Source organism: Pituophis catenifer, unplaced genomic scaffold, assembly GCF_029215685.1.
Source record: "Pituophis catenifer annectens isolate HBS135680 unplaced genomic scaffold, rPitCat1.0.hap2 SCAF_1, whole genome shotgun sequence".
Lineage (NCBI taxonomy): Eukaryota > Metazoa > Chordata > Lepidosauria > Squamata > Colubridae > Pituophis > Pituophis catenifer.
This window is the reverse complement of record NW_027256881.1, coordinates 231076834-231103774: the sequence shown is the minus strand read 5'-3', so window position 1 is coordinate 231103774 and position 26941 is coordinate 231076834. Positions and strand designations below refer to the sequence as shown.

Here is a 26941-nt window from a genome sequence, read left to right as displayed (position 1 = left end):
GGGGGGGCGGGTCTTCCCAGACACGTCAGGTGAGGATTACACCGACGCTTCGTTTTTTAGAATGTGAAAGTAGCCAATGAGGGAGAGCGTGTTGCCGGCTCCGATTGGTTAGTGAGGTGTTTTTTTTTCCCCTCTCGTTCCTTCGTGAGATTGGCACCCGGGACTCTGGCTCCTCCCCCTCCCCCCTGCCACAGGGGGCGGGGAGCAAGGAAGAGAGTCGCAAACAGGAGACGCGTGTCCTCTTGACGGCTGGAGTCAGCATGGCGGAGCCCGGAGAAGGGGGAGAGGTAGAGCCGGCGTCTGAAGCGCTGTTGCTCATGTCCGGCGGCGATGGGGACGGGGATGCAGAGGAGCTCGTGGAAGTGCTGGATCTCGAGCCACCCGGACCGGGTAAGGGAAAAAAAGAGACCGATTGGGGAGGGACCCTGGAAACCAAGGGTTTGACACAAGGCACGAGACTGGTATATGGGCTTTCCCTGTAAGAAATTTGGGGGAGAAAAACTGTCCCGGACCTCAGGAAAACTAAGGACATGAAGTTTTTAAAAAAAATTTCTTAAGAGGGAAAGATGATGATTTACAGTGGTCACTATTTAAATTGTGTTCTTATAGAAAGCTTGCCTTCGGATTAGATTACAATTAGAAGAGATAACCAAACAGCATAATTGAGATGAAACCGGAAACATTTTTTATTAGGAATAAATACTCCCAGGGTTTTATGAAAATTTTTTTACAATATTTAATTATTCATATTATCACAGCAGCAAGAATAATATACGCACAGAATTGGAAAAACAATAACATAACGACCGGTGATAATTTGATTAGAAAAGTTTTGGAATGTGCAGAAATGGATAAACTTACAAAAGAGATGCAAGAAAAAGAGGAAACAGAATATTATATAGTGTGGGAGAAATGGTACGAATGGCTAGATGAAAGAGATAAAAGGCAAAGAAAGATCAAATAAGGGAGATATAGGAGTAGAAACGTAACAACAAATAAGAGGAAACAGAAAAAATGCAGTTTGTAGAAATGAAATTGTGTACACTGTTATTTATATGTATATATGTAAATAAATCAATATTAGACTTGTATATATAAAGGATACATTGAAATAAGGGAGAAAAAATGCATAAGTAAGAAATGTTTAACCTTTGCAAACTGTTGGAAAGAAACTATTGTTTAAAGAGTCTTTTTTGTTTTTTGAAAAAATGTTTAATAATTTTTTTTTTAAAAAAGAAACTTTGCCTTTGGAAGTGGTGGGAGCTTCATCACTTGAGACTTTCAAGAAAAGATTGGACTGCCATTTGTCAGAAGTGGTGTAGATGACCTATAAGGTCCATTCCAACTCTGTTAATCTGTTAAAATACTTCCTTTTAAAAGGCACACAGCAAAACAAGTAGTCTTTCAGAAGTGTCCAGATAGGTTGACTCAGGCTCCCATCCTTCCGAGGTCGGTAAAATGAGAACCCAGATTGTTTTGGGGCAATATTCTGACTCTGTAAACCGCTTAGAGAGGGCTGGAAAGCACCGTGAAGTGGTATATAGGTCTTAAGTGCTGTTGCTATTAGTTCGCAAGGAACTTACATTCTAACGTTCTTTGTACTGGAGAGACAAGCAAGGTCTCCTTGAGCGGATGGGATTTTGGAAGTAGAGCTTGGATATTTCCAAACTGCTTTTTCTCTGTGATCCAGCTGTTTGACTTGTGTGGTTTTTTTTTTTTAAAGTGAAGCAGGGAACCTCCTCTATTTTCCTCCTTTAGAAGGGTTCATGGAGAGATCAAACGAGTTAGTGAGAGAACAGAGAGATCTGTTACTACATCTGTTTCACATATGAATCTAAGGAAGAAGAGTTGGCTGATGGGTAATTTTAAAACTACCTTTTTTTCTCTCCCTGCAGATGATCTGGCTGATGAAATAGAAGATGTGGATTTAGAAGAAGACTCTGCTTGGGAGGAAGATGAGGGGGTGGAAGAAGGCATGGAGGCCCATGATGACAGTGAGGTTACGTTCTCTAAGCATACAGGTGAGCTATTAAAGGGATAAGGGAAAGGCTTTTTCCCAAATTAAATGTCTTGTCATCTAGCAACTCAGGAGGATTCTGCTCATTGGTTATGAACTGCCAAGGCAGGAGTTGAGCAAGAGGTTTGGGGTGAAAATCTCTCTCCATGAATCAAAAAGATGGATGCTTATATATGAATGTGTATATCAACATATTTTCTATTGCCAATATTTATGACAGCCAAATGCATGCATACAGACACATTCTGTGCTGTCTCTTCAGTCATTTATGCAGTAATCATGGCGTGTACAGCATATACACCAAGATTTGTTATGTATATATGCAGTATATTGGTCATTGAGCATTAGTCTCTAACACAATTATCCTGGTTGGTGTGAATCACCAATTTGTATCAGTACATATTAATTGACCAACTATTATTTATTGTAATTACTTCCATCCACAGTTTAAGAGAAACCTCTCAGACCAGCTTACAAGAAATATAAACAATTTAAATAGAAGTACAATAAATATCTTGCAAAACTCAAGGAAAAACAGTCTTCTAGTATTTTTGTCACAGAATAGTTGGTAGTTAACAGCAATTTGATATGCCAGAGAAGAGGGATCTGTGGTGGTTTTCTCTCTACTTTACACAGGACTGTTGGGAATAATCATCTATAGGTTATAAACCACAAGACTTAAACTAAAATCAAATCATCCGATGGCTTGCTTTAATGTGTAAATCAGGCTACTGGCTAGTTAGTTTGCTCTGGAGCTCCATTTTGGCCATTGAAATCAGGCGGTGGTAATGTGAATTGTGCTGAATTCTATTCTAAGCCCAAAATAAAATATGTCTTAAATGATTATCTATTCCTTGGCAACAAAACATGTGAAATTCCTTATAGAATAGATTAACACTTGAAGAACTATGTTACATTTCTTTGTTGCTCTCCTTAAATGCTCTTGTATCTTTGAAACAAAAAAAAAAAAGGGGGGGGGGAGCTGGCTCCTATAATATTTTGCTGGGTTTCTATTTGGAGGTTTTCTCAAAGACGAATCCAGTTCTAGCTTTAAACAGATAAGCTAAAGTCTTAAGATAGTATTTCCTGAGAGAGGACCAATGTCCTTTCCCAGTCTCTGGCTTTTATTGATTTGATTGTTCTGAATTCATTGACTACATCTGTTTATGAGGAGATTTCTTCTATTACCATTGTCCCGTTGATTCTCCACAGCTTCAGTTTTCTGTGTCAGCCTTGACCCAAAAACCAACACGCTTGCTGTGACAGGTGGTGAGGATGACAAGGCCTTTGTGTGGCGTGTCAGTGATGGCGAGCTCCTTTTTGAGTGTACAGGTGAGGCGTGCCAAAAGCAGTAATCCCTGCAGACTATTGGCTGGCAACATTGCTTCTAATAAGTCTCATATGATCAAACTTGCAAAAAAGACAGGTAGTGTAAACATATTTCTTGATACCTTTCTTGATCTATGCGCCTTTTGAGTATATGGCAAGACATCAAAAAAGCCTTCTCCCATATTTCTAAAATGGCTTCATTAGTCCCCACCCTCATTTTTGCTTTCAGCAATCATGTCACTGACCATAGTAGACCATGTGGAAATGGTGAATTGCCCTGATTTTCCCAGCTTTGTGTTCCCTAAATGTGTGGGGTTACTGCTTTCTCAGCTTTGTACAGGTAGTCCTCGACTTACGTTCATTTAGTGACCGTTCAAAGCTACAACAGCATTGAAAAAAGTGACTTATGACCGTTTTTCATACTTAGAACTATTGCAGCCTCCCCATGGTCACATGATTAAAATTCAGATGCTTGGCAAGTGGTTCATATTTATGATGGTTGCAGTGTCCTGGGGTCATGTGATCAGCTTTTCTGACCTTATGACAAGCACAGAGTCATTTAACAACCACGTTACTAACTTAACAAATGCAATGGTTCATTTAACAACTGTGGCAGGAAATGTCGTAAAATAGGGCAAACTCACTTAAATGAGGAACAAATTTAGCAACATAAATTTTGGGCTCAATTGTGGTCGTAACTTGAGGACTACCTGCATTCCTAGATGTGTGGGGTTACTGTTTCTATAATTTCCAGAAATCCTGGCAAGCAGGTGTCGAGCCTGAAGATATGATGACTCTGCATATCTGAAGTGTACACTCTGTGGAAACATAATTATGTGATAGACTAGCTCACAGTGGCCCTATCACATTTGTACATACACATATATACACAGACACTATATGTAGTTTATTAGGCTGAAATAGGGTGCTATCAAGAGTAACATGTCCATATTAATATTTATATAATACTTTAAGAAGTCTACTAGATTGATTCGTACATTTGAATGGCGTCATACAACTCATGAAGCCAAAACTAGCCATATTGTGGCTTAATGAAATTACTTATTTGTTGCACTTCTATGCTGCCCAACTCTCAATGATGCTGAGTGGTTCACAGCAATCAAAGAAATTACAATGGAACATAAAAAAGATGGCAAATGGGATGAAGTGAGGGTCTCACTGTCCCTTGCTGAAAAACTGGCAAAAGAGCCAAGTCTTCACAGCTCTTCTAAACATGAGCAGAGTGGGGGCCATCCAGATCTTGAGGGAACCTCATTCCAGGCACTGCTATAGAGAAGGCACAATCCTGGGGTTCTAAGAGATGTCGCTTAATTGAAGTAAAGCGGTATATGCTATTTATTATCTTATTTTACTATGGACTACAGTTTTTTCAGTGTTATTAGTCTGATATTACAAGTGTGTCTGATGAAGGAAGGCAATTGGTTTGAGGCTTCAGATAGATAACCTGTAGAGAAGAGGGACATGCCTAAAATTTCCAGAGACATTTTTGACACAGGTAAAATAAAATTTCAGTCAAATATTTTTTGGTCCTATTTTGGCTACAGTCTTATTTAGCACAGGAGGAAATGCCATTCATTAAAATAGGTTTCACTTATTGAAAACATGGAAAGAACATAAAGCTCATCTTCATTCAGCATTTGTTTCTCATGGCCAACCAGATGTCTGCAATGATCACAAGCAGGAAACATCTATTTCAGACATTGTTCCCTTATTTTCCCTCCAGAAGTAGTTAGGTTAGAGCTGACAACCTGTCAGGTTCCGAATCAGGATAAGACTGATGGCATGTGATAGACCTGTCCGCATTGAATAAAGGATGGGCTTTAAAGCCATCCAAGTTATTGCAATAGGTTTACATTTTTAGCCAACATAGAAAGTATGATAGTCATTGATGGAATAAGGAGACACCAGCTGGACATTCTCGAATTGTGGGACGAGAAATAGTAATGCTAACGCTTAAATTTTGTCCTGATTCACCTCACTTTTGCAGCCGTTTGCTGTACAAATCTGTCTTCCACCTTTTGGTATCTCTAAGACCTGTCTGCTCCAAAACATGATCATTTTCTTTTCACTGTCTCTAGGTCACAAAGATTCTGTCACTTGTGTTGGTTTTAGTTATGACTCCACTTTTGTGGCCACGGGTGACATGGGTGGATTCATTAAAGTCTGGAGAGTCGATGCCAAAGAAGAGATTTGGTCTTTTGAAGTGGGTGACTTGGAGGTGAGTCCGTGAGTGCCATGGCAAAAGCTTTGCCTGAAAAACTGATTTTCCCAATGAAAAGCGAAGCAAACATAATAAACTACAGTGGCATTACCCTTAGGAGAGAGTAATTCACAAGCCACTTGCGGCCTAATAGTACCTTTTTTGTAACCCACATAGTTTTGTTAGAGTTGCCAAAAAAGGAGAATATTTGTAGCTCAAGGTTGAGATGATGGTTCTTTGATGCTCTCTGAGCTTGGTTGTTTTCTTGTAGATGTTTCATGAAATGTCTGCAAGAAAACAACCAAGTTTAGAGTTCACCAAGGACCCCTCGTTTGTTAGAGTGGGTATATTTTATCCTCTTTTTTGCTGGTGGTGGGACTTTAAGGAGTAAAGCCATTGTAAGTCACCTAAAAACATCCAAAATACCCTTTAGAATCCCCCAATATCCCTTCCCCGTGGAGAGATACTTCGGGGACAGAATAAATGTCTAAACTTCTGCAGTTCTTAAGATCCCAATTCCACTCTTAAAACCTCTCCAAAGCTGAAAATAATGTTTTAAACGTCCCAAGTATTTGTCCCCTCTTACACTTGTGAGATGAGATCATCTCTGCTATGCTCTCTATAGCTCCCAGACAGAGTAGGAAGACAAACATGGTCCAGATTTTTTTAAAAAAGACTGTTTCCGCCTGCCCTGATTAGCTCCCCTTGCAACAAGGGAAAATGCTGGAGAACTTAAAAGGCCATGAAGTAGTGATGTGTTCAAAATCATATTCTTGGTTGAAATTGTGTATTCAAGAAGTTGCTGCTGTATGCAGTTTTCCCCTTATTGAAGAAGATCGCTTTCCTTTCATGATTTTTGGGAAATATAAAATGTGGCCTTTTCAGAATTGGATGAGATCAGTCGTTCCAAAAGAAAACTGTCACTACAAGTGAGGCAAGGAACAAGGGATGAGCATGTTACCTCTGCATCTACCACCTCCACCATCCTGTGGAGCTTTCCATGCAATTTAGAAACCTGATTTATTTCACGCCTCTTTCTACTTTACTTTACTTTACTTTATTTTGGATTTATATACCGCCCTACTCCCGAAGGACTCAGGGCGGTGAACAGCCAAAAGATAAAACACACATAATACAAAATTTAAAAACAATGTAAAAACACATTAAATAATTTGGCCCAAACAATTTAAAACACCCCTATTATTTTAAAACAAATTTAAAATTAACAATTAAAAAGGAGGTTAGGCCAGGCAGCCTGTTGAAATAAAAAGTTCTTAAGGGCACGGCGGAAAGTGCGTAACTCCAGGATCCTCCGTATCTCCGGGGGGAGCTCATTCCAGATGGCAGGTGCCCCCACAGAGAAGGGTCTCCTCCTGGGGGCTGCCAGTCAACACTGTTTGGCCGACGGCACCCTGAGGTGCCCCTCTCTATGGGAGCGTAGTGGCCGGTGAGAGGCTACTGGTGGCAGAAGGCGGTCTCGTAAGTACCCGGGTCCTAAGCTATGGAGCGCTCTAAAGGTGGTAACCAAGACCTTGAAGCGCACCCGGAAGACCACCGGGAGCCAGTGCAGCTCACACAGGAGAAATGTTACATGGGAACGCCACATTGCTCCCATAACCACCCGTGCGGCCGCATTCTGGACCAGTTGGAGCCTCTGGGTGCTCCTTAAGAGGAGCCCCATGTAGAGAGCATTACAATAGTCCAGGCGGGAAGTGACGAGGGCATGAGTGACCATGCATAAGAAGTCCCAATCCAGAAAGGGACGCAACTGGCAAATCAGGCGGACCTGATAGAAAGTCCTCCCGGCCACAGCCGTCAAATGCTCTTTTAAAGACAGCCGTGAATCCATGAGGACACCCAAGTTGCGATCCCTCTCCGTGGGGGCCAACGACTCGCCCCCAATAGTCTGTGATGGCAGATGGCACCAACTATATCGGGACGCCGGAAACCACAGCCACTCGGTCTTGGATGGGTTGAGCCTGAGTCTGTTGCTCCCCATCCAGATCCGTACAGCCTCCAGGCACCGGGACATCACTTCCAGGGCATCATTGGGGTGGTCCGGGGTGGAGATGTACATCTGAGTATCATCAGCGTACTGATGGCACTTCACCCCGAAACCATGGATGATCTCACCCCGTGGCTAAATGGCTCTTCATAATAAACTGTATCTTTCAGATGTTATTTAGTCTAAATGCATTAGAATAACCTTGTATGATTATGAGCTTCCTGGGTGATCTTTAGGAAGCCTGTAACTCTTTAAGATGCTATTTAAATCCCAGATATTAAACTTTTTACAGATACGCTTAGGTTTTAGCAGATAATTTCTCACAATGACAGAGTTCACACTTGGCACTAAGCCATAGTGTTGCTTTGACTTAGCACACATGAATCCAACATTACATTTTTTTCAGCATGAAGTGTGACTCTAGCCAATGTAAAGTATTTGAAGTTAAAATAAATCAGGTCATAAGTGAAACAGGTGAAGAATGTGTTGATTGACTGGACAAACAGCCATTTTCTTTCATTTCCCAATCTGGTGCTTGCTTTCTTCTTCCAGTGGACAGAATGGCACCCCCAGTCTCCTGTCCTACTGGCTGGCACAGCTGATGGCAACTGCTGGATGTGGAAGATCCCTAGTGGAGAATGCAAAACCTTTCAAGGGCCAAATTGTCCAGCTACATGTGGCCGTGTCCTTCCTGATGGTGAGGAGTATTGTTTTTGCTGTTAGAATTGCTTCAGGAATGGAACTGCCCCATTGTTTGGTGCTTCCAAACACATCCTCTATTTCCTTTCACAACGAGAAACAGCGTTGCATTGCTTGGAATTTTGGTATGGGATGGGAAGGTCCTTGGGCCTCTTTAAAATTAATTTTTTCTGGGTACCCTAGAAAATGATTAACACAAAAATGCTTCATGCAGGGAGAAGGGCCGTTGTCGGCTATGAAGATGGAACAGTGCGCATTTGGGACCTGAAGCAGGGCAACTCACTACATGTTCTAAAAGGTACAAAATATTACGTGGTAGGAAGCCTTCAGAAGTCATGTCATTGAACCTCCGGCTCACTGGAACACAATACCTGTAGCCTGGTCATCTCACCTCTACCTAAAAACTTGGGTGTTTTGCCAGTTTCGGTTGCTTTAGATTTCATGCAAAGTAGGGTCAGCCTCACACAAAAAAAACCATGTCCCCTTTGGAAATAGGATACAGGTTCTCTGTATCCTATCTCTGATAGGGCGAGTGACTAGTCAGTCACTATATATTTCATTTTGCAACCAGCTCAGGTTTCCATTTCTATATAGTTCAGCAGGTTGGAGGTACCAGGAGAGCAACAAAACTTGAATCTGATAGGGTCAAATTTTCAACTGTAGAAAATTAAATAAATCAGCATTTCTTGTAACTTTGCATCACTAACATGGCATTGTGGTGCTTCTGTTCACAGAAAACAGGAGTTTGGGAATCAAGATGTTAGCCAAGATAGCACATGAAAAAGGAAAAGGAACCCTTAACAGGGTCTTTCATTGGATGTGTCTTTTTTGTCTTTCCAGGTAATGAGGGGCACCAGGGCCCTTTAACATGTGTGGCCAGCCAGAAGGATGGCAGTCTAATCCTGACAGGTTCTGTTGACTGTCATGCCAAGCTGATAAATTCTGCAACTGGAAAAGTGAGTTCTTCCCTCGCCCTTCCTGTTACTTGTCCAGATGTGCAAAGTATCTGTTTGGTTCATTTAGATAAGGTTGTTAAGTAGTGCTGACGTTTATACTTTTGTCCCAAGTTTACTTCAAAATTCTAACTTTCTTCCCCATTATTTATCCAATTGTCCTATGAACTCATTTGAAGAGAAGGAAAATGCTCAGATATTTTTTTATTAGGGATTGTACCAGAAATATACAATAGAGAATTGAGATATTTGATGGTGAATGTATTAACAGCGGCTAGAATTGTGTTTGCTAAAAATTGGAAAAATGAGAAAATACCAATGCAAGATGAAGTTATTAAGAAAATTATGGAATGTGCTGAAATGAGCAAATTGACATTTGAAATTAGAGAACAAGAAGATAAACAATATAAGATATGGGGTTTATTTTATCAATGGCTAGATAATAAAACATGGAAATGAAACAGAGATGAGACTATCATAACATATGAACTATAGAAATATACAAAATATAATACAAAGTTAAATGACTATGAATCTTATAATACAAATATTTGAAAATAATTTTTATGGAAAGAGGGGAAAGCCAAAGTTGAATGATTTATAAAGATAATTAATAGATTGGTAATATGAAAAATTAGATGATTAGTAGTAATGAATATGGTGAGGAGACAAAAAAGATTTGTAACCAACTGACACACTGTTTGCAATTGTATGGATGATGGATTTATGTTTTATGTTTTGTCTTAAAAAATAAAAAAAATATTTCAAAAAAAAAAAAAGAAGTGAAGGAAAATGCTGCTTCAGAGATACCCGATAAACTTCTCTGGCGAGTGGGGATTTGAACTTGGGTTGCCTAGTTCTTGGGCCAGTTTGGTATAGTGGTACCATGCTAGAAACTGGGAGACCTAGAATTCTAGTTCTGCCCTAAACACGAAACCAACAAGGCACCTTTGTGCCAGTCGGTCTCTCTCAAACCACTCCTGAAATTAATGATTTGAAAGCACACACTTTCTCACTGCTGACAAAGTGACTTTGGCATCTGAGAGGAACGGTTCATTATCCCATTTCAAAGCTGGAGAAAAGTTTGCCGTGTAATCAGGCTCACCCATGATTGCCCCACATTTTGTCACTGCGAATAATGTCTGAACATAAGTTAGTTTTCAGTTCCTATATCTCCAGATCCAAATTTAGGATGTGGAATTGGAGATAGAAATGAAGTGAAAATTTTTGGCCATAGTCTCAAGCTGCATTTCAGAGTCATGGTGTGTGATAAGAGGCATCTGACTGTGAATGGAGTCCTGATTATAATAACCATTTTCTAAGCTAGAAAGTCCAGCCAGAAATTTGTGGATACCCAGTAAGAATTGGTGTGTAGTTTTCCAGACTTCTGTTTTGCATTCTTGGCTAAGATTATAGGATTGTTGATTTTATTACATGCAGCATATCTCCAGCCTGTACTTCCAGCAAAGTATCAGTCATAATGTTCTGCTTCTTGAATACACAGAAAAGCCATTATTGGCTGCCTCTTTCCTGCAGGTGGTGTCAGTGTTCAAAGCAGAGAGCAAGCCTGCAGCTGATGATGAGGCAGAATCCAACTCAGTGGAGTCTCTAGGTTTCTGCAATGTGTAAGTACTCAAGGGGAAAGGATATGAGTTTGGTACAGATGTTTGTTTGTTTTTTAGATAGACACAGTGAGTAGGAGTAAATTAATAGTCAATTTGGCCCAGAAAGGCACATTGCTTCTCTGACTTGGCTGATGTTCTATGTCTCCTTCCCAGAACTTCATGATAGTAGATCTGGATATGGACCACAGAGATGAAGGAGATATATATTTTCTGGCATCTTATTTCTTTCTTATTCCAGAAAAAAAATTACTCAATTCATCTTTGGCTTTTAGAAACTCCTAGGAGCTAATCACAATCAGGGAACGGAAGGAACAATTGCCTTAGACCAAGGGTGTCAAATTCGATTTCACTGAGGGCCGCATTAGGGTTGTGATTGACCTCGGGGGTCTGGGAACTGAGGCCAGACTGGGCGTGGCCAGCTCAATGTCACTCATCAAGGCTCTATTTTTGGCCAAGACAGCCTCCTGCAGCCCTCTGCCAGAAAAAATGGAGCACAGGAGGGCCTCACACGGCCTCCTCAAGTTCCATTTTTACTGGCAGATGGTTGCAGGAGGCCATCGCGGCCCAAAACAGAGCCCAGGAGGGCTGTGCGAGCTTCCTTTTCGCTGGCAGAGGCACCGTGGACTGTCCTTCACTGTTTCCAGGGCCTTGAGTTTGACAACTCTGCTTTAGACCATGCTATGAAATCCTCATTGTGTATTGACTTGTATTTGGCATTAACTACATGCTTCAAACCCATTTCCGCTCTTCAGGGCTAGTGTGTTGTTTTGAACCAGCCATCACCAACCTGGCCAAGTCATCTCTAACCATCATCAATCAGACAGCAATTAAAGGAGGATCTTGGGGAAATGATCTATATGGCCTGTAACCAGTTCTGCCCTGGTGCACATCTGCTGATGTTCCTCAAAATCAACATCATACGATACATATCTAAGCTTCCACGAAGGGGGGATGATGAGGTGAACCAACCCAGATAATATTCCTTTCTGATGATCAATGAGTGATTCCCACCACCACCACCAAAGAATGAAAGCCAGATGAATTCTTAGTGCCCACCTTGTGTGGATGAGCCCAGGAGTTCTTTAGCAAAGCAAGAGGGACTAATGCTCTGATGATTTATTTAATTATATTACAGGTAGTCTTTGACTTACAAATTTGGACCAGCGTTTATTTAATCTTACTACAGGTAGCCCTTGACTTACATCCATTTGTTCAACAACCATTCAAAGTTACAGTGGCACTGAAAGCAGTGACTTATGGGCAGTCCTCACAATTATGACCATCATTAGCATCCCCACAATCACCCAATGAAAATTTGGGCTGTTGGCAACCGGCATATATTTACGATGGTTGCAGCGTCCTTCAGTCACGTGATCACCATTTGCGACCTTTCCAGCTGTCTTCTGAGAAGCAAAATCAATGGGGGAAGCTGGATTCGCTTAACAAATGTGCGATTCACTTAACAACTGCAGTGATACAGTTAATCATGGCAAAAACAATCGTGTGTTACAAACAAACAAACATACAGTTAATCATGGCAAAAGCAAGGTCATTTAACAACCACCTTGCTTAGCAATGGAAGGTCTGGTCCCAGTTGCAGTCAGACGTAAGTCAAGGACTACCTATATCAGGGATGGGCAAATGCGGCCCTTTTACAACCTGTGGACTTCAACTCCCAGAATTCCTGAGACAGCTTGGCTGTCTCAGGAATTCTGGGAGTTGAAGTCCACAGGTTGTAAAAGGGCCACATTTGCCCACCCCGATCTATATCTTTCCTACAATACTGTACAAGTTCCAGTAAAAATCCTTCTCTACGGCTTTCTTGTTGCAGGATGCCACTGGCAGCTATTGGCTATTTGGACGGGACCTTGGCTATTTATGACCTTGCCACGCAGACTCTGAGACATAAGTGCCAGCATGAGGTAATGGAGCACATCGTGATCACCAGAGGGCACACTAGAAAGGAACATATTACCCTGAGGCCTTCTGGCACAGAAGCACACTACCGTTTACAGGCTGCTTCTCATAATTTTCTGGATGCTATTTGAGGTTAATGATCAGGAGGAAGGAACTAGATACGTCTTCCTTCCTTTTTCCAATAGAGAGGAAAGATAATACGCATCTGAAAAACGCTGAGGTTTAGGAGGAAAGCTTTGCGTAAGCTGCTATAGCTCAAGACATGTTAGCTTCATCAGTTGGCCTGTCTGCCTCTGTCATTTTCCCATTTGTATCATGATTGGGTGCTTTTTGCCTTTGCCAGAAGAGCAAATATTGCAAAGACGCATTTTGGAATGGCCAGACTTGTAGTTAAGCCCTTTGCCTGATTACATTGAGTAGAATGAACTCTGTGAAGACAAAGGAGCAGGCTGGCAGGGAAAGGATAGCAAGGTCCACCCCTCTACTCTGGGCCACATGAAGAGCAAACGGGCTGCTGGCCAATGCAAATCAGAGGGTGGCATCCATCCTAGGCAGAGTGTACACAGGCAAAAGAAATGCATTTCACTCTTGTTTGCCTCTCCCAGCCAGTTCAGTAGACATATTTGCAAGCTGTTAACTTTTATGGTCAGTTTGTCATATATCTTTGCTTCTATTTGATATGTCTCCCTGTTTTATATAATTAGCATTGCTTTCCCATGCCAGCCTTGTTTTTAGCATGCCCTGTGTTTATAGGCCAGACATTTTGCATATTAGGCAATTATACACATATACACATACTCTCACCACAGCTAGGGAAAGAAACTTCATTCATTTATTTATTCATTCAAGTCTACTTATAGCATAGCACTTAGACTTATATACCACTTTACAGAGCTTTAGAGCCCTCTCTAAGTGGTTTACAGAGTCAGCATATTGCCCCCAACAATCTGGGTCCTCATTTTACCCACCTCGGAAGGATGGGTACAACTTTGAGCCTGGTGAGATTCGAACTGCCAAATTGCAGGCAGCCAGCAGTCAGCAGAAGTAGCCTGCAATACTGCATTCTAATCACTGTGCCATTGTGGCTTATTTCCATAGTGACTGTTGGTGATTTGCAATTAAATTTCAAAGAAAGCAGTGTATATCAAAAGAAAGAAACACAGCTATCTGGAAAAGAAACCAAAATCAAACACCATCCTAGCCCAAAGCCTGGAAGAACAACCAGATCTTTAACTATTTGCATAAATTCAAACATTGGGAGCAGTATGAATCTCTGAGGGATTATTATTCCATAGAGCAGGAGCCATCAAGGGGGAGACACACTTCCTGGGTCCCCCAAGGTAACACTGTTTAATCAATGGTACCCAAAGCATGCCACTCTAGCCGACTTCATCAATGGGCAGAAACAAATGGAGACAGATGATCCCTTAACTTGTCAGTTCCTGTGTCATGAAGGTCTTAATAGGTAATAATCAACACCTTGAACTCATCCAGAAGGCAATTGATAGCTAGTGCAGGTTACATGAGCATAATAAGGCCTGCCTAATCGTTGTCCACATCTCTGATCTTGGATCAACTGTAGCTTCAAATTGATCTTCAAGAGCAGCCTTGTGCAGTGTGCATTACAGTAGTCCAGTCAAAAGCAAGAGTGATTGCCTGAGAGGCGTCCTAGTCAGGATGGGTGCAACTAATGTATCCCATAAGCCTGTGCAAAAGTCCTCTTGGGTACAGCTGTCACCTGCTCTTTGAGGTGCATTAGTTTCTCATTGGAAATTGCAACCCTTTTAAAGACTAGAGATGGGATGTTCTGGAATCAGACAAAGAAAGCCACTCAGTCCTATCAGAACTGAGCTTAAGTTTGTTCCTCGCCATCCAGGCCCACATGGCTTCTAGGCACTGCGTCAGGATTTCAATAGCATTGGCTGGTTGGTCAGACATGAGGTGTCAAATTGTCTTCAGACTGATTCCAGTCAGATAACCACATCCACCCAAAGCAAACCCTGTAAGATATTGTGGGCAACGTATTGGAAGCCACTGAGAGATCAAGGAGTACTAGGATGAATGCACACTGCCCCCATCCCACCTCCATTACAGGTCATTACCAGGCATGACTAGTGATGTCTCCATACTGTCCTAAAACTCAGTTGAAGCAAGGGTAGCCATCTGCTTTCTCCAGGGTCTTCTGGAGCTGAAGCCCAACCATTCTCTCCACCGCCTAGAAAGGGAAGTTTGGAGACTAGTTGGAAATTTTCTGTGATGGTCAGTTTAGGAGTGGGCAATCAAAAGAAAGTATGATGAATTTTCCTGGATTCATGCCAAGAAGATGGGAATGCTCCACTAATGTCTTTTCCATCTCCTTTTACAGTCAGGTATCGTGCAGCTCCTTTGGGAAGAAAGTTCGCCTGTGGTCTACACTTGCAGTCTGGATGGGGCTGTGAGGCTATGGGATGCACGCTCGGGAAAGCTCATTAGTGAATACAGAGGCCACTCGGCTGAAATTTTAGACTTTGCTTTGAACAAGTAAGTACTTCCAGCGCAATTTTAAATTGGAGGATGCTGGTGGAAGGTGCTTGGAAGTGTCATATGGGGATAAAATGGAAGAAGGGATGTAGAAAGCTAAGTTACCTCAAGGTTTAGGTTAAGTAATATTACTCCAGTATATGGGCACTGGAATCTCACACGACAGGTTATGGTTTCAGCAGGGAAATGGGCTCAGATTGAAATGTGTAGCAGGTTGAGATATTTAGGAATTGGGTTGAATGGGAAGAAGAGATATGCTGTTTTCTGAAGTGATTCTTTTCATAGGTAAAGTAGTTTTCTTCTTTCCAATTCCGTTGGTGGTTCTCATTGTTTATTTTCATGTTAGAATTATATCCCATATTTTCCTAAGATGGCCATGACAGTATATACAATACAGCGTTCCACCCTCCCATTTCCCCCCCACAATAACTATCCTATTACATGCTCAGCTGAGAGAGAATGATTGGCCCAAAGTCACACAATAAATATATGTGACTGAAGATGCACTAGACTCCAAGTCTCTCTAATGCCAGTCCAACATCTTAATGACTACACTATATAGGCTCTCAGTAACGGCAAGAACAAGAAAATAAAATGGATGATTTGTCAGAATCATTGGTTTAGCACAGGGCTTCCCGAGCTCTTTGACTTTTTGATTTTCAGCTTGTCATTTCTACTATGTGATTCTTTTTTTACCCACACTGGTGTTGTGAAGATTAATTGCATGTCTACTTGGGAATAAGCCCTGCTGAATTCCATTGGATGGATAAGCATAGACAGGATCGAGCTCATACATAACTGTGATTATTGGTCAATATTTTAAAGGACCTCTCTATTAATGTTTTTGATTAATCTTAGTTGAGGAATTTTTCCTGTTTTTTTCTGGGGCTGATGCTGCGTTCCTACATCTAAGTATTCATTTTTAAAACAAACTCATTCCAAGTCTTTTGCTGCATCTTTTAGCCGAAGAGTCTCCTGGCTTAGAAATATTTCCATTAAAATACTGCTTGCCTTGAGATTTACAGCCAAAAAGACAGGATGTGTAAGGAAAGGGAAATTGGATGAAAGAGGAGAAAAATAAGCTGATTATTAAAAAACAGCATTGTTTGTATTATCCACTGGGATGAAAATACTTTGCATAATTTGATAAAAGAGTTGCTGATAGTTGGTAATTGAGACATTCTCTAAACTAGCTGGAGTCTCAGCAGAAATGATAGTGGGAGCCTATTTCTCTTGCCTCCCTCTTAGCATATCTTAATGTTTTATTTGCAGTATCATGATATTTTTTGTCTCTTTCCTTTTGTTCTTTGTTTGATTTAAACATACATATTAAGACATACAGTATATATGTGAACGTATGCGTATTTTAATCATTTCTCTCTCTCTCTCTCTCTCTCTTTTTTTGGCAGAGATGCTTCACTTGTGGTTACTACTTCTGGTGATCACCAGGCCAAAGTGTTTTGTGTGCAGCAACCTGACCGCTAGCATTTAGGTGACTGGGCACTGCAAGAAAGCGTGGCATGTGACTGACGGCAGATATACCCATGGGACTGTGACAGGGTGGATGGGATTAGCCTAGTAACATCCTGCAGGGAGGCAACTAAACATTTTATGATCACCCTTATTTTGAAAAGAAAGCTTTGCCACCCTATCCCCAATTGATTGTTGGAGTTTTCTACAAGAGGCTTTTAAGTATTTACATCCCTGGTGCTTCGTACATAAAGCTATGAGAAAACACAAGTGGGCGGGGCCTGGATCAGGATCTGGGCAGTGGTAGGCATTGAAGTGATGTATCTCAGAAGAACCTCTGTACTTCTTCCAGGTTCAAAGAGGCCTCCTTGCACATAATTTTTGAAGATATGTTCATGGAGGTCAGAGGTATCGCCTTCTATGTTCCTCCCCTTAAGATGGGGGCAAATGGACTGTTACCCAACCTCTGAAATGACAATAAGGCTCATCCTTCCCTTTGTCATTTTGAGCTTGTGCTTCCCCTTCCAGCAAATCATGTAGATTTGTTCAAAGCCAATCAAATGATGTTCCTGAGGTGATGCGCAGGCTTTGGAACTCTGGTGGAGATTGAGCAGATCAGCCTGGACTTGAATACGTGGACCTCTCAGTGACAATAACAAGACAGCTCGTTTTTACGTCGCTAGACGTTATGACAAAATAAAAACAGAAGGCTGTCATCTTGGAGGGTTTGTTTGAATTTGTGGCTTGCCTAGACCATGGTTTCTAGATAGCTACGTCCATCTGGTAATCGCAGACCAGCCCATTGTTCTGGAATGGGCAAGAGGGAAGAACATAACAGTGTTGCATTGTCTCATACCAGAAATATGACAAGATATACGGTTGATATTTAAGCGCCTACTCGGCTAGAAAATCAAAAGCTAAGAGTGAAACTTCTTACCTTTGAATGATCAGGTTTGCTACCGAACTGTCCTTTAAGTTAGTTAGTCTGGGAAAGAGTGCTGTTCAATGTCTTTGCTTTCCAAATGACTTTTTTTTTTTTTTTTTTTTAGACAACCCAAATACGCTACCTGTTGGGTTTGCAGGAGTGGTCCAGTACAGCTCATTGCTCAGATTACTTTTACTCCAGTGTCACCAGGGAGCCCTTGCAGTATTAGCCTTTTGACTGGTAGGGCTTAGAAGGTAGTTTATTTATATAAATATAAGGAAAAATAGTTGCCCAGTTTGAGTTCACATTACCTAGCAATGAGCAGCTGTCTGAAAAGTGGAGAGCATTCTTGGTACTGCCGGGATGTCTTTGTTTTCATCAAGTGGAGCCCAATATTTCTGATTTTGGCTTGCCCTGCAATCTGTAGTAGGTTGTACTTAAGAGGATTTTTGATCTCATCATAAATATCCTTCGGTTTCTGTTTTCAGATTTCACCTACTATTTTCAAACTTTTATCATTGACTGAAAAACAGAAATATTTATATCCCAAGACAGTGTACCACTCAATATCACAATTGGGTTAGCCAGAATTTCTCAGTAGAGTTCATCTTTGAAGTACTTATCCTTTCTAAATTTGGCCACCTAAACGCTTGTGAAACCAACAAAATGCAGTTTTCCCCAACGCTGATCAGCAGATTAATTGCAATTCTTTACATAATCTGATAGTTTAAAACCCTTAATGAAACTGTCCTATGAGATTTCCTGATCTTTTGACATCCTTTTCCTTTTCATGAATAAGAGTCAGTTCATAGTATGAAGAATAGGTTCAATATTCTTAATTCTATGCTGGTTAATGACTACAATAAAACTATTTGAATTTGAATATTGTTAATTATGATAAGTAGCATTGTTCCATATATGCTTTGTATCTTCAGATCTATAGTAAGGGTAGACAACTTTGTCCCCTTTTAGTCATTTTCAGTGGCAGCTTCTATAATTTTTTGCCATTTCTAAGGCAGATATAGCTGATGAATTCATCAGTGTGAATACATAATTCCCCTAATAACTTCTGCTAAATTGGACTCAACAAATTAAACTGATAATTGGTGGGAAATAACACCTTGACAACTATATGGTCTGAAAGCATGAGAAGTTAGCCCTTTTCCCATTGGAAAATAGAATATGTCTCAGTAGGCACCCAAAGAGTTTTAAGTCTTTCCAAATTAATTATGCCTATGAACAGAGTTTGGATTAATATAACGACCTAAAGAAGAAGCAAGAGTTTCAGAGCACACAATTAAAAAACAGACATGGGAGCAAATACAAAAGTCTTCCTCTGCTTAAGCTTTGTCTCACACACCACTGCCTTTAAAATATATATATATATATGAGAAATGTTTAGTTTTTATTAGATGTGATTGGAGGCCCAATAGCCAGGCCTGAGTTTGCTAACCCCAAACTGCCCTAAGCAAAGATGAAGGAAAAAGGAAATTGGTTTGATGTTTTATCGCTAAAGATGGAAAGTCCACATTATCCTAATCTGGAAGATTGCAGGATAAGAGGTTGTAATGGCTCCCAACCTCCATTGTTTTAAAAAGGGAATTAGACCAATTAAGGTCACGAGAACTATTTTACCTCTTTAATGAGGACATTATGTTTCTCGGTCCTAAGTATTAATAAGCATAAATGGCAAACCAGTTTGCTTCTGACATCACAAAGCATCTGCTTCTTCTCAGAAAAAGATTAAATGGATGCATAAGTAAACCCGCAGGGTAAAAAAATACCAGCCCAATTTCACCTTAATGAAATTCGTCACCAAGTCATCAATCCTTAACTATTTCTTGCCTCTATTAGCAGCCTTTATCATCAAGGTTCACACCAAGCACAGCTATAACCCTTGTTTCTTAGAAACTTAACCTTCCATTCAGTAGTTAGCAGAAGCTTCATTGATTTAAGACAGTTTTTTAAAAAAATTTATTGCAAACAAAAACTGGTATTTACACAGAAGAGTTAATTATGGCAGGACACATCAAAGGAGCCTAGCATACAGTATTAGCTTTATAAGGTATAAATTCTTAAGCTTTTTATCTTAGTATTTTCAGTCAGTGAACATTTGTCCATTCTCTTCCCAGCCTTGAGTTGGGTTTCCTGCTCAGGATTGGTCCAAGAGTTCAGATTTGCTGAAACAGCATTAGCAACATTCACCTGTTTCGGTCCTTAGAGTCTCCAGTCCAGTATCAACTATAGACCTAAACAATTCAATCTCTTCTACAGTGGGGGCCATGTGTTATTGATGATGTTGAGAATACTAGGAAAATGGGAGTGTGCCTCAGTGTGGTTTTCCTCATCTTTAAACATGTGAATAATTGGCCCCTGTCTATTTCATGGGGTTGTTGTGAGGGACAGCCAAGACCAAGATAATGGGAAATGGAAGATTTACTTAACGTATTTTCCATGCCTTCATAATGAATGAATCTAGATTTTTTCCACAGAGATGATCTTACATTGTACGGATTTGATTTTAGAATGCGGTCAGTGTTTGGATTTGGTTTGGTCTGCTTATGATCCCATTTCACATATTCATATGAACCTATGGTTCATTGTAAACTCAGCCTACTTGCTATACAAATGTCCCAATGGCTTCCCAATATCCTTAGATTGCACTGCAAGGAATTTAAGGAACAAGAATTATAGCTAAGGCTGCTGAAATTCAGATGTTATCTTCTATTCTGACATTCTTATAATGGAGAACCAGGGACTTCCTTCCACGTCAGGAGAAAGGGGGGTTAACGTAAGCAGCAGGTCTAGAAGGCAGGGATTCAGGAAGAGGGGATTTCAATAGAGCTGTGTAGGAGAATCTATTCCCAACTGTTCATTGTTTTTCAACTTCTCCATTTTTTTTTTAATAACAAATCAAAGTCAACATATTTTCAAGGCAGTCCAACCTTCTTTGTGTTCTCAGGCCTGCCAGCAAGAAAGAGAAAAAGAAATGTCCTTTCTCTTTCTTCATCCATTTTACATTTAGCTGAACTTTTGAATGGCATTAGATCCCCAACAAACAGCAGAATTCTGACCTGGGTTATGAGAAACCATGACTGGAAGCAAACAGTCCAATTTCATTCCAAGCTGAAGGGAGAAGATTGAAGCATTTGTGCTGCTAAATGGGCGGGTGAGGAATTTGATGACTTCCCACTGGAAAGCATTAGTCTGGAATTGTAGGAGTTGCTGTGTTATTGCCATGGGGCTGATTATTTTGTTTTTGTTTGCCCCCCTGTCTTCGGCAGCAGGTTCTATAGGCTTTCGTGGCCATGTTGCTCCAAAATTCGGTGTATTGACGATTGCTAAGACTGAGGATGATGGGTATTACAGCAGCACTGGCAGTGCCTATGCAGATAACGATAGCAAGAGGGATACTACCCTTTATTTCTAAATGCAGTGATATATTCAAACAAACAATATATGGCACCCAGCAAACCAGGAAAATGAGAGATACACTGGCGATACTCTTTGCATGCCTCAGGTCCAGTTGTTGTTCCAATTCTGATGGGGTCTGACTTTGATTCACTGAATTAAGCACTTTTTTAATGTTTTTAAGCTGCTTTCGGGCTATGCAGAGCACTCGGATACCCATTACAGCTATTGCAAAGATGATTGGGATGATGAACACATAGGTTTCTACATAGAGGTAAGGCCGGTATAAGACCTGCTCAGCAGAACAGTTCTCATTAGGCTTCCATTGAGAGCTCCAAGCCAATGGCATGGAGGCAAAAGTCAAGGGAGACACCCATGCTAAGCATATGTAAAGACCAGCCCAGCGATAAACCCAGGACTGGTGGTAGTGCAGTGGCTGGTTGATGCATGTATATTTAGCATAGTGCATCACCAGCAGATTGGCTAAAAAAGAGAGGAAAAGGAAATTGGGCACAGCATAACGTGCTAAGCACTGATAGTAGTTCAGATTAGCCTCCTCAAATGACATCTTGGGGACATGGGAAAGAGCTCCCCCAGCCAAGAGGTCAGCAATGAGCAAACTCAGGAAGAACCAGTTGATGGTTCCATGGAGTTTGCGATTGAAGAGAATCCCAAATATAATGAAAACATTAGCCAGAATGATGAAAGCTGCCAGGGGCTTAGAGACTAAGGATACAAGATATTTCTGTGATTTGGAGTCCATCTGAGCGTCTGATAAAGAATCCACAATCTTCCGGGCTTCTGAAATAACTTCCTCAAGGAACTAAGGAAATAGTCTAAATAAATAAAACCAGGAGATACATGGCTTAGTATTTATCTTTCTCTTTAAAATAATGACCGTAGCTATAGAAAGAGTTCAGTTATGATACATTTCTTAGCTATTAGTTTAGTTTAGTTTAGTTTATTATATTTATATACCGCCCTTCTCCCGAAGGACTCAGGGCGGTGAACAGCCATGGTAAAAACAATATACAACAAAAATTTAAAAACTTAATTAAAATAATTCAATCAATGGCCGAATTTAAAACACCCAACTAAAATCATTTTAAAACCCCTATCAAAACCCAATTTAAAAACCTTTATCCCATCAGACCAGCTTGCTGGAATAATAGGGTCTTCAAAGCACGACAGAAGGTGCGGAGGTCGGGGATCCTTCGTATGTCCAGGGGCAGTTTGTTCCGTAGGGCCGGGGCCCCCACAGAGAAAGCTCTTCCCCGGAGGTCGCCAGCCTACATTGTTTGGCCGACGGCACCCTGAGGAGGCCCTCTCTGTGGGAGCGTATTGGTCGGTGGGAGGCAATCAGTGGCAGAATGTGGTCCTGTAGATAACCAGGTCCTAAGCCATGGAGTTCTTTAAACCTTGAAGTGCGCCCGGAAGACCAATATATTGTATGATACATTTCTTAGCTATTATATCTTAGCTATCATAACATGTTATGATAAATTACCCAGTGATATAAATTCTATAAAAATAAAATAAGCAGCTCTCAATGATGTGAATACTGTAATAATGTACTAATTAGTGTAAAACTTCCATGACTTTAGGTAAACCATGCAAAAGAAATCTTACAAAAAGTACTGCAGAAATGTTAAGGGTGTGATGAACCACAACAGAGAAGTGAATAATTGCAACTCCACATTTCAGAAATTTAAAGCGCAGCGCTATTATCCCACTAATAAATTGTCAACCACACATATATACAGTAATTACTGCCAGAGAAACTTGGAACAGATTTGTTCCAATGTGATTTTTTTTAAAAATGATGGATTTGGAAACATTCAACTATTCAATATTTTCCTCAACCAAGAGAACCAGAATAAAATTTGGAGATGGTGATTTTTTTTAAAAAAATGGTGTGTGTGTGTGTGTGTGTGAAAGTGCAAAGCAATCTGGAGACAAGAATACTTCTGTCATGTCTGACAGGTTCCTATCTTTTATTTTTCTAGGTGCTTTTCACTATAAACTGGACGGTATGTTATGAAACAAAACACTAGTCTCAAGTTAACAATTTTATTCCAACTAATGCTTTAGGGCAGGGCTTCCCAATCCCTGGGCTGTGGCTGACTACCAGGCTATGACCTATTTGGAACTGGGCTGTGTGAGTGGCGGGCTGGGCATGCATGCGCAGGCACACAATGTGACTTGCGCAAGTGGCGGGCCAGTGCGCATGCACATGTGTGCACACATGCACCAGTCCATCACTCATGTGGCCCGGTTCCCCCCACCCCACTCCAGGCTGCCAAACTGCAAAGGTTGAGGACTGCTGCTTTAGAGACCCACCCAAGTTCTGCACAGCTTCTTTTAGAAAATAAAAAATGAGGTCATCAACATCTTCAATCATTTCCGGTAAATGGATGGTCTGAGGGCCACCCACCCCCACCCCCAAGTGATTTTCTTATGAATGAGCAAGCCCTACCTCCGTGGTAATCATTGTGACATTTTTGGAATTTCAAATGGGCCTCCTGCCCAATCCCCGCTTTTACACATTTAAAGGAATTGTTATTTTTAACATTGAAGAAAAGCATAATGTTAACTTTAAAATTGCCAGCTTCATTCTGTATGGCCTTGAAATCTAAACGTTGCTAGAGAAGAGATCAGAACAACTTTTATCTTCAAGAGGCTTTTCTGGTTGAGGAAATGAGTAAGATAAAAAAAATAACTCCCTTTGCTCTTCCTGTGAACTCCACTGTTTCTTAAATCTCCTTTCACACGCCCAGCTATTGCCAAGTGATGCTTTCATTTTTTTTTTTTAAATTTAATTTATATGCCGCCCTTCTCCGGAGACTCAGGGCGGCTTACAATGCGCTAAGCAATTTGAGGTGCACATCTACTTAGGAAAGCCATGGAGGACATCCAGACAGATTGCTGAACCTTTAAAATGTTATTATTTGTATTAGATGTGCACTATGTTAAGGGTCAAAGGCCATACATGGTCTTTTGGAATGTGACATCACATCATCACAAGAAAAGTGCAGCCAGTGCAAAAACAAATTAGTGAGCAGTATGTAGATCTCTGCTCAGATTTTTGATATCATCCTATGTGCTTCTTTGCATAAATAGCCCTTTCCCACTAACTTTTGAAACCAGAAATTTTAATTTTAACTTACCGGTACTTGGAAATCGCCAGAAGCAACTGTTCTATTTATAGCTTGGCTTCTCCGAGAGTCATGTACTTAGAGAATGCTCCTGAGCGTAGCCATGTAGGAGAACGAATGAGGGTGGAGGGGAGGGCAGACACTGCACTTTCTATCTGTGGTAGTAAAACTTCCCTCTTCTTAGCAGTGCAGGAATAGGTCAGTTGCTAGGAAAGGTGTCAGGAAATTGGGGTGGGGAGGAGACGTCCATGGCATCACCTGTAGTTGCAGTCACTCTACAAGCAAAAACCACAAACATCAGGAATGTTATTTTAACAAGCTCATAAAGAAGGCACTTAGAAAGAAACTCTTACCATCTGGCTAGGTATAACAGGAGTCAATTAAGCTATTACAGTGACAGAATAGCCAGCAGGAGAAACCATCCTCAGTGTGATACCTTCTAGTCTTTCTCAAGAGGGAGAAAACAAATAGGGACTTTCTTGATGGAAATGCCCTGAACATTGGGAAAGAGACATGTGGAAAAATCCCACTTGTCCTTTGAGAAGCCAGGTAAAATGGTTGCTAAGGCGAGACTATCTTTGGCACTGTTGAAACTGCTTTCCAAATTTCTAAGGAGAGAGAGATGTTTCATTTTGTTTTTCCTGATCGGAAATGGGGACCCCGATTCACATTTACATCACTAAAATATTTATTTTTATAGGCTGCTGGTAGTTAAAGTCTGAGGCAAAAGTTGCTAATTGGGCAGAGGTATTATCTCACATGTTAAAAACTAATAGTGGAATATTGCACTTGAATGTTCCCATTGCTCATTATTTTCTCCCTTTTCAAATCCTATTGATCAGTAGAATATTCAAATAATTGTAGCTTAGGATATATTGTGGTAAAAGTACTTGTAGAATACAATTATGTACTTTTTTTACTTTGCAGTAAATTATGTTGTAATATACTCAGTAGGGTTAACTTCTGACGATTCTGCCTAGAATTAAATGTAAAATCCAGTACTGAAGCAAGTGAAATTATCTGAGAAATATTTTTTTTTTCTGCGTATAAACAGTATTATTATTTCTTGGAAGAATCCCAGCTCAACTCCACCCCCACCCACCCACCCCGTATTAAGCATAAAGTTAACTCTGTTTTAGAAGCGTTTCCCTAAACACTCTTTTTGAATTATATTATCCCAAAGCAGCATGTACGGTGGAATAATATGATTCGCACATGACAGGAACTGTCATCTGACAATGTTAAAAAAAGCTACTGGAGGCTTGTGTGTGCTCAATCCCAATCAAAATTAAAGATCCAATACTGTATTCAGAAAAGGCTATATTAACTAACCGTTTGCAAGTCTCCTCTAGACACAACGGGAATCCTGTGGACATCACCACTCATTGCATCCAAAATGTAAGAAGGGAGTCGGCATGCTCTGTTTGGGGAGACTTTCTTCTCTGTCAAAAGATGATCTTTCTTCAGCTTTAATACAGTAACACAACCTCCTTAGACCTTAGCCAACCAGAAAGCAGGCAGTCAAAAAGAAGTCCTTTCTGAGGAACAGGAAGAGTCTAGATTGCTATCAAAGGACAATGTGTCTGTTTCTCGTTCACTTCCTTTATTATCTGTCTAGCCCTGCTTGAACATTGCTTCCCTCAGATGCTCAGCTGCCTCCTGGTGGCTCTCAGTTATGGTAGAAAGTGCATTATTGCCAGCAAAGAGGTGGAAGAACATTCTTTTTAGCGTGGGATGCCATCAACATCTGCTTGCTGAATAGCAGACTAGTGATGTTATATTATTTGCTTTAGTCATCATTTCAGTCTAATGAACCAGTTAAAATCAATCTCTAGTTTTGCTGAGGTAAAGACTGGGATGTCCCTTTAGTTGTGCTCTCTGCCACACTGAGATTTTGGGTACTTTGCCCTTGACAAAAGACCAGCTAAGAGAGAATAACTACTTTTGGGTTTTCAGTCTGAAAGATGGGAGAGAAGCAGCCATTGATCTTTGTTCTACAAAGTAATTAATATATAAACAAAATATATAGTACATGTAACTTAAGTAGGGGAACACTACCAATGTATTGCAGCCTCCATGTTAAAAATTCATTTTGGACAGCAGATGTTTGAAATATCTGATTTTGGGATTTTTCTCCTCTCTTTTAAAAAAAAATCTGATAGAAGTTTCTGAAGAACTCAAAAGTCTGCCATTTGTGCCAGTGGTGGGTTGCTACCGGTTCGCCCCAGATCGGGCGAACTGGTAGTGGAGGTGGCGGGAGGCTCCGCCTACCCACCCAAACGTCTCTGCGCATGTGCATAAAACACATACATGTGTGAGTGTTTGCGCACCCCGAGCAAACCGGTAGCGACCGAAATTGAAACCCACTACTGATTTGTGCCATTTGAATTTTAAAATGGATATTATTTTGTAAAAAATTCCTCTAGAGTGCTTTTGGTTTCATAAAGGAAAACACTTAAACAGAACTTAAACTGAGTTTAGCACTCAACTGAGAAGCACCAATCAGATCTTTCTTCCTCTTCTGCTTTTACTAAGATTTTGGGTTGGTACTCATTATTTTGCAATTGTTTATCTACTTGTTTGATTTACAAGATAGGCTGTTTATTTCATTCTCAAATAAATAATCAGAGAAAGATGACACTCTTTTCTCCATGTTAGATGTGGTTCAGCCAAAGTAGTCCTACCTCTCTCTTT

At 40.6% G+C, this 26941-nt stretch overlaps 2 protein-coding genes across 4 annotated transcripts; one reads left to right on the top strand and one right to left on the bottom strand.

Moving 5' to 3' along the window:
- Positions 1-180: 180 nt before the first annotated feature.
- Positions 181-18476, top strand: AAMP (angio associated migratory cell protein). Of its 3 annotated transcripts, none has more exons than XM_070953346.1 (12): positions 181-390; positions 1896-2021; positions 3230-3349; positions 5446-5585; positions 8125-8269; positions 8486-8569; positions 9112-9227; positions 10761-10849; positions 12681-12771; positions 15132-15286; positions 16696-16778; positions 17806-18476. In XM_070953346.1, the coding sequence occupies exons 1-11, from the start codon at positions 261-263 to the stop codon at positions 16769-16771; spliced, it is 1272 nt and encodes a 423-aa protein (XP_070809447.1). In that variant the 5' UTR covers positions 181-260; the 3' UTR covers positions 16772-16778; positions 17806-18476. The 3 variants fall into 3 exon arrangements, with proteins under 3 accessions (XP_070809447.1, XP_070809531.1, XP_070809363.1); XM_070953430.1 differs by lacking the exon at positions 17806-18476 and adding an exon at positions 17109-17795; XM_070953262.1 differs by lacking the exon at positions 17806-18476 and having other exon boundaries at positions 16696-17795.
- A 2332-nt stretch (positions 18477-20808) lies between these two features.
- On the bottom strand, positions 20809-21897 carry GPBAR1 (G protein-coupled bile acid receptor 1). Its single transcript, XM_070957123.1, has one exon. It carries the CDS (start codon positions 21853-21855, stop codon positions 20884-20886), a length of 972 nt encoding a protein of 323 aa, XP_070813224.1. The 5' UTR covers positions 21856-21897; the 3' UTR covers positions 20809-20883.
- Positions 21898-26941: the final 5044 nt, after the last annotated feature.